This window comes from Montipora capricornis, chromosome 14 (genome assembly GCF_036669925.1).
Source record: "Montipora capricornis isolate CH-2021 chromosome 14, ASM3666992v2, whole genome shotgun sequence".
NCBI lineage: Eukaryota > Metazoa > Cnidaria > Anthozoa > Scleractinia > Acroporidae > Montipora > Montipora capricornis.
This window is the reverse complement of record NC_090896.1, coordinates 18,667,671-18,675,893: the sequence shown is the minus strand read 5'-3', so window position 1 is coordinate 18,675,893 and position 8,223 is coordinate 18,667,671. Positions and strand designations below refer to the sequence as shown.

The following is an 8,223-nucleotide window of genomic DNA, read 5'->3' as shown; positions in this document are numbered from 1 at the left end:
ACTTTGTATATGCATCCAACGCCGACTTTCGGGATTGAGCTGGTCTTGTGTGGGTTCAGGCGGTCAGTGGCCATTTTCGGGAGATATTCCCAGGTTTGCCCATATGCTCATGGAATTACTGGTCCCTACTTACCCATGCAGCCATTCGCGACGCAAACGTTTAATGATTCCTTATCAAAGGCTCGTGAAAGCTCGTAAATCACGTAATCAACATTTAAAATTACATTTAATTTGAAAAAAAAAAGAGAAAAGCTTGCCTGCGTTTTTAAAAGAGTTGCCTCATATCCCTGAAATAAAAAAGGACAAACATTTTAACAGCGCGGCAAATAGTCTAGATTCGTGTTGCAATCAGCCACCAGATATTATCCACAAAAGCATCCATAAATCCTTTTCCGTAAAAAAGTCTGTTTGTTCCATTCATGCCTGCAGCCTGCATGCTAATAAATGACCTATTTTGCGATTCATGATCTTAATATCTACGCATTCTTTTCCAACCGTGACTCAAACGCCATGTGGCAAAACAGAATTGATTAGTGTAATAAGCTTTCAAAAACTGGCGGCAGCTGGCTGGAAATCGTTCTCAAAGCCGTGTTACCATGAAGACATTAACTACTAACGCAATGTTCGCTCGGCAAATTTTCTCTGTTGTAAATTTTGTAAAATTTTCTCAACTTTCTCGGTTTCCGAGCATGATCTTACCATCTTGATCAGTCGATCAAACAGTGTCTGTTCCAGGCCAGCTTCATGCTCAGGCTCAGATCCTTGAATGGTCGGACTCAGTTGCTATAAACATGCAAACAAACTGCTCTTCACTTTTCGCTTACAATCAGCTTCTGGTTTCGTAGCTTCACGTACAAATTTGAGCTATTTTCGTCAACATTGTTCGCTGCTGTCCTACAAAGAGTTCGCCAGTTTCCTTTTTCTCAAACCCTCCTGTATATTCGTTTTGTCCAACCGTCCAACAATCGTTTTGGGACCCAAACGCTTTAGAAACCCAGTAAGTGCAAAGCATTATAAAAAGAGGTACGAGGAGTAACCAAGAAATAATGAATCCCAACCAAGCAATAGCCAACAAGTATTCACTGAGGTGAGAAGTTGTTTTTAATTAGTATATACTAAAACAATGAGATAATATAGCACAAAAAGACGATATTATCTCATTTATTCAACTATTACAATATTTTCTAGCGCAAAATCCAACACGAGTTGCCCGGAGGTGAATAGTCAAGGATATTCGGAGTTTCAGTAGTCAATCAGAGCGCTTTCATCGTTATTCACTGTTTTAGTATATACTCACGAGAATTATCATCAGGAAATATATGTGGAACGACTTTAAAAGAAGACGCGCCGCAATTGAAGTGTAATCCCCGATGGATCTAGAGTGAAAAGTAGTACTTTTGTGGAAAAACCGTTGATCAGTTACTGAATGCGTCTTACAATGGTTGCAATGCATATGATTAAAACTGACAAAAAACCCTTTTACAGTACCCGCTAACTCAGATAAAAAGCTTTACTAGAAAAGGATAAGTATTGAGTTTGGTTTTAAAACAGTTAACAGTGTTGGCTTTCTTAATATCGTTTGGTAGGAAGTTGCAAAGTTGCATTAAACGATGTCTGCCATCATTATTGTCGGATTAACTTCTTGAAAGCACAGTGAAGTGAACCTGGCATAGTTCGTAGAATTTAAGGCGGGTAATGCACTTCAATTAAAGGGTTTACGTAGTCTGCAGAATGGCCACGTAAGGGCGTAAAAGGTATAATGAGCACCTTAAATTCAACCCTCCTCACAACTAGAAGTCGATGTAAGTTCTTTATAGGGGCGGTGCATGACCTTCATGTAAAGAGAATTCATCTCATCACGTGACGGGTGGCGGTGTTGTAAATTTGTTGGGGCTTCTGTTGATATTTAGGGATGCCATACAGAATGTTGGAATAGACATATCGTTGCAGCCCGGCCCAAAACTTCGCCCACGGATTTGACTCACAAGAGTGATGATCATGGACATAAAATTTTCTCCTCGCAGGTTCAATACATTTCACAGCAGACTAGTGACGAGAATAAAAAAAATTATCACCAAGGTTTTTTTGTCTAAATATTTCAAATTCGCATAACTTACAGAAAAAGTAATGTATGCCGGCTTGCCCCGGGTTCAAATCTCGTTCTAGCCTCTTGTTTGGATTTGTTTCCGGTTGTCCCGGATTCAACTATATCAAGCTTTGTAAATAGCCAACTGGTTGCCCCTGTCAGTTGGGGTTCTTAATCATGTTTCTTTCAGATTATTAAAAGTGGGGTGCCTGTGAACTAGATTCATAGCTAAGTGCACTTCCACTATAAACAAAGCACTTACATTTACATTGTACAGTCAAGAAGGAGAATTAACATTGAGATATTGGGAATGCAATGTAGTATATAGTACAGGAGCTGTTCAATGAACGAAGTGAGAGCACAATAGATGAAACCTCGTGCTTGAGGATTTGAACTCTACTGTAGTGACTTAAATTCATACAAAACAGTCCAATGCTCTTACTTTGGGGTCCCCGACAAGAACAAGCCTCTGACATTCAAACCTAAAAAAAAACAGACTGAAGCTTTATACTGACATAAACACCGATGAAACTAAAATTTATTTCGTATACCCTTAAGAAGCGATTTCTGAAGGTATCTTAAATTCAGGCTCAGGTCTTGAGATCAGCAAAAGCGTTCAGTTCACTAATCCTGCCTCAGACTCTGATTTTTCAGTTGTCCTTTCGCCTGTCTCCAAGCAACTAGTTTCCCATCCTTCCCATTGGTTTATTACATCTTAAACATCAATAGTTACTGAACGACGTTCAACAGAAACGCCCTCGTTTCTTGGACGAAACGAAGAGTGACTGAAATTACTGAAACAACCTCCAGTTTTTGTTTCCGGTTGAACAGGCCAATCATCAAGCGGATTTCACCTGTTTCAGGTTGTCGAGTTCCACTCTAGTAACAGATTAGTAACAGTCTGGAACATGCACTTACGTGCAGTAAAACTAAATATCATTTATCACTTGTACCAAGTAGAATAGCAATAGTCCATTGAACGAGAATATCTACCTGCTTAGTATTATGGATTGCTTACCTGGCCATTGGAAGAAGAGAGACTGGCTCAGTCATTTGACTGCATTCGTCGAGAAGCAGCACCTTCAATAGAAAAGAGACCTTTACGTCTGGATGCAACGATCAGAAACCGGAAAACACATTGTCACGCCTGAGATTGACCCCAAACCAATATGTTACATATGATAGCATGAAATCCTAGAATTAAGAATTGGTTCGTGCTTAGCGTGCGTCTATATCGAGTTATGGATGCACGCGGGAGGTTCCTAAGCACAAGAAAAGCGAAAGAGTCGCACGAGGGGATAGCTATAGCCGAGTGCGACTGTAGCTTCTTGAGTGCTTAGCAATCTCCCAAGTACATCCATAACTCGATAGACGCACAGCTAAAAGCATGAACCAATTCTCCTATAACATAGCAATACCAATTTGTGCGCGAAAACGTCTTTTGCTTGAGATTGACCTCAAAGTTCTCCCAACGAGCGTTAAGGAAAACAGGGTATACCATTGATAGGTTAAAAACACGCCACTCTCAGTTGTTATGGACAGTTTAATGAGAACTCTTCATCTGGGTTTTCAAAAGACAATCATTGTGTCAAAATCGACAAGCAAAATCAAAACAGTCGAGCAATAGGGAGCATCTCCAAGTGCTAATTGGTAAAAGCCAGAGACCTTTTAGGTAGCGTTGGGATTGTTTATGACGATGTTTATATTGCCGGGCACGGTGCAGTTGCTGAAGATGGACTCCAGGAAACTTTTCTCTTGAGAAACCACCAGGCTATTTTGAGCATCAGTAACACCAGTAGAAGACTCTGCTGTGCTTGTAACGAGGCTCTTTGACAGGACTTCACTACAAGTGCGACGATGGGAGGTGGATGGGCGCGTGTTGTAATGTGCAAGACTTTGCTCATTACGGTGACCAGAGATTAACATTAATAATAATAATAATAATAATAATAATAATAATAATAATAATAATAATAATAATAATAATAATAATAATAACTTAAAAACTTATATAGCGCATGCTTCATGACAGAATGATCGCATGCGCTTAACATGGATTAAAATACCAATAAAATTTATCAGTTCATATAAGCTAAGAATATGTTCATTAAATAGATTTGTAAGTTAACTTAAGATTAATTACATAAATTCAAAGTGCCAATAAAATTGTTAATTCCTGTAAACTAAAAATATGCTAATTTAAAATAATAAGTTTTAAGTTGACTCTTAAAATTGTTAATTGTGGTGGCTTTCCTAATGAAGGAAGGAAGTGAATTCCAAACGTGAGGGGCAGCCATACTAAAAGAACGGTCACCAAGTGTAGAATAAGACTTACATAAAGGAAAATTTAAAAGTAATTCGTTGCCAGATCGCAAAGAGTAATTTGCACCAGTCTTAATGGAAATAAGATCACTTATGTAGGATGGCGCTAAGCCACTGATTGAAGTGCTATTTTGAACCTGATTCTGTAGATTATGGGAAGCCAATGAAGTTTCATCAGTAGTGGGGTAATGTGACAGAATTTACTTTCCTCATAAACTAATCTGGCGGCCGAGTTTTGGACCCTTTGAAGCTTGGATAACTGATAGTCAGGTAGACCATACAATAAGCTATTGCAGTAATCGATTCTGCCTGTGACAAAAGTCTGCACCAGTGTTGCGGCCGCTTCTTGCGTTAAATATTTTCTTATGCGTCTTATATTGTGTAACTGAAAGAATGATGCACTGCAAAGATTGGTCACATGTTGGGACATATCAAATGTATCATTAAACCAAGTACCCAGATTCCGAACAGATCTGGACTTGGTTATCAGATGATTTCCCACTCGTATGCTAGTTACATTGACTTTAGCTAATTGCTGACGAGTTCCGATCATAATAAAGTCAGTTTTGTCGCTGTTCAACATAAGACTATTGTGCTGAGTCCATTTCTTGATGTCAGCAATGCAGGCCCCCATGGCACTCACAGCAGCATCTTGACACAAAGAGTTGCTCGGGCTGAATGAAAGGTATAGCTGAGAATCGTCTGCGTAGGAATGAAATTCAGGTAGGTGAACCTCAACGATATCAATTAAACTGCTACAATAGATGTTAAATAACAGCGGGCCAAGACAGGACCCTTGTGGAACGCCACAGTCAAGATGGAATGACTTCGATAGTTTATGATCAACAGCTACCCGCTGCGATCGACCAGATAAGTAGGAGCAAAACCATGATAGTACTGTACCTCCGATACCAAGCTTCGACGTCAAGCTCTCAAGTAGAATTTCATGATTCACTGTGTCGAACGCAGCACTGAGATCTAACAGCACGAGAAGAGTAACATGTTGCTTATTCATGTTAAGAAGTAAGTTTAGTAAGGCTGTCTCAGAACTGTGATGGCATCTATATGCAGATTGGAGAACTGGGTACAAGCCATGGCGAGACATGTGAGACTGCAGTTGGTCCTCAACTGCAGTATCTGTCAGCTTGGAGATAAATTCCAAATTGCTGACAGGGCGGAGATTCTTAAACAACATTTCGGTCCCGGGTTTCTTTAGTAGGGGGGTGACTATTGCTTCCTTCCATTTGTCGGCAAAGTGACCGCGCTTTAAAGACATATTGATAATTGTCGTAATAACAGGTAGCAGCTCATCTAAGCACTGCACAACCATTAAAGTTGGCATGGGGTCCAAGCAAGAGGACTTCTTGGTCGAGCGGGTTATTAATTTCCTGACATCATCCACAGAGAGAGTATTAAACGCCATTAATGAAACATCAGCACTACGTGAAACAGTAGAATCAACCATGGAAAACGATGAACTGCTGGTTTCCAACTTCGAGTGGATATCTTTAACCTTCCGAAGGAAGAACTCTCCAATATCATTAGCAAGTGCCGAAGTGTCAGTCCCATCCGCTAACGATAGAGTCTTAGACTCAGAAAGTAAGGACTTAGGTGCTCTAAATAATTTCCGTTGGTCAGTGCTATTGTCGCGGATAAAGTTGTTATAATACTTGGAGCGTGCACTATTCATAAGTTTAACTCCCATTATGTGTCTGTTCGGGGTCCCAGCATTCGACCACAGAGTTATGGCTGTCGCCCTGACGCAATGGTTGGTATAAAGCTGGGAAAGGGATGCTGCTGTGCTTATATTCTTCATCAAGGAGTCTAGCGAGTTAACTCCGACTGCACGCGCCTCGTACCACACGCTGTCGTCAAAACTCCAATTCGTTTTTGGATACTGGAAGAATGATTGGCACCTCGGGTTTAACTTAGATATATACAATTTCAATGCCTTGTAGCCGTAATTAACGCCATCGGTCTCGTACCTTCCGGAGTACTTTTCCATGCTGGAAACATCGGCAATTCCGCCAGGATGGTTTTTGGTTACCTCATCATGGGCCATTGTTGCGTAGTTCCGGCCAGTTGCCATTTGGATGTACTTCAAATTTGAAGGTGCTTGTTTCCAGGGTTCTCTGTCCCTCTCGACCTCGTCGACAAAAAAACAGAGGACCACATGGAACCATAAATTACGAAGTAGAGCAAGTGGGTTGGTTAATGCAAGAAACTGCGAGGATTTCAGCCGCACCAGATCTTCGTTTTCAATCGCCAGTTTGTGTTTGACGTTTTCTTTCCCCTACGCCTTAAGCTAACCACTGTCGCGTTGAGCATTTCGTTTCACCTTTTAGACCTTGAGTCGGAAGATATCTTCAGGCCTTTGTTGAGTGGTGGAGCATTAATCTTTCAATCCTGAGCCGAAAACCAAGGAGTGTGGATTTACTGTAGACTTGCCCGGATTTATTTCTGGCTTCTGCGTAAAATCTACGAAGGTTTGTATCGAGTTGTCTAAGTGACATTTTTTCCAGCGGTGTCTGTATCTTGTTGTCATTGCACCAAACTAAATTCGCAAAGAAAATAGTAAAGACCATCATTTTTTAAAAAATGTGTGACTGATATTCCTAACCACGTTTCAGTACCTTTTATGTTTTTGTAACGAAATTTGCACCTTAATCTTTCGAGTCTGATTGTATTGATGATAGGTCATTTGTAAATAACGTTTTTCGTCGAGATAAGCATGCAGATTCTTATGAAAAAGAAAGAAAATGCGAGAAAAGATCTAGTATATTACCTTTGAAAGTTGTCACAGACCAATTTGTACTCTTTTTAGTCGCTGCTGAATGCCTTTGAACCAAAATATTCTCCAACTCCCCTTCCGATAATTTTGCAAAACGCTTCTGTTCTTCGTTGCTTTCGCTGGCTGGCAACTCGGCTAAAATCAGGCGATATTCCGCAAGATTGAGCAGGAAAATGATGTTATTGTTCAACACATTGATAAAAAAGCACAATTTTCTGCGTTTATTGAAAAAAAAAAAAGCTGGAAAAACTACCATTTTTCTCCGCGACACAAAATTACGTATATCGCAGGATATCTGTTGAGTATGCACGACGAATATTGCGCGTGCTATGACCATATTTGGACACTGTCACAACGTGTTGAATAATAAAGAGAAATACAACATAGTCGCTTAGGTCAACACTCGTGGCCATCCCTCAAACTGATATTTCCCTTTTCACACAACGTACAATCTACTTAACGTTGGCCGTGTAGCACTTATATTTGAGCAGACTTAACTGATCAGATTGTAATGTGAAGTACTAACTATCTACCCCATATGAACCATGTGAACGTCAGCGCTACTGATGGAAATGGGCCCACACAAGAACAGAGAAAACTCCTACCAGGGTGGGAATTGAACCCACATCCTTCGGGTTAGATCACCGCTGCTCTACTGACTGAGCTACAAGGTCAGACGGGAGCAGGCCGTGGGAGCTGACGATATTAAAGTCACGGCAATGAACATGTACGAGTACAAGGAGGGATTACGTTTTTGCAAACGTTGGGCGTGTAGCACTTATATTTGAGCAGACTTAACTGATTAGAGTGTAATGTGAAGTGCTAAGTATCTACCCCATATGAACGTTAGCCCTTCTGATGGAAATGGGCCCACACAAGGACAGAGAAAAACTCTGACCAGGGTGGGAATTGAACCCACGACCTTCGGGTTAGATCACCGCCGCTCTACCGACTAAGCTACAAGGTCAGACGGAAGCAGGCCGTGGGAGCTGTCGATGTTAAAGTCACGGCAATGAACATTACA

The 8,223-nt window shown here is 40.7% G+C and overlaps 1 protein-coding gene across 2 annotated transcripts in view; it reads right to left on the bottom strand.

The window, feature by feature from the left end:
* The window catches only part of LOC138032987 (5'-3' DNA helicase ZGRF1-like), a 70,543-nt gene that overhangs the window by 17,747 nt on the left and 44,573 nt on the right, over positions 1-8,223 (bottom strand). For both annotated transcript variants that reach the window (XM_068880712.1, XM_068880713.1), the window contains exons 27-30: positions 3,105-3,166; positions 2,529-2,568; positions 700-783; positions 258-287 (exon numbers count right to left, since the gene is read on the bottom strand). In XM_068880712.1, coding sequence (XP_068736813.1) covers positions 258-287; positions 700-783; positions 2,529-2,568; positions 3,105-3,166 — 216 coding nt within the window. The remainder of the gene's footprint in view (positions 1-257; positions 288-699; positions 784-2,528; positions 2,569-3,104; positions 3,167-8,223) is intronic.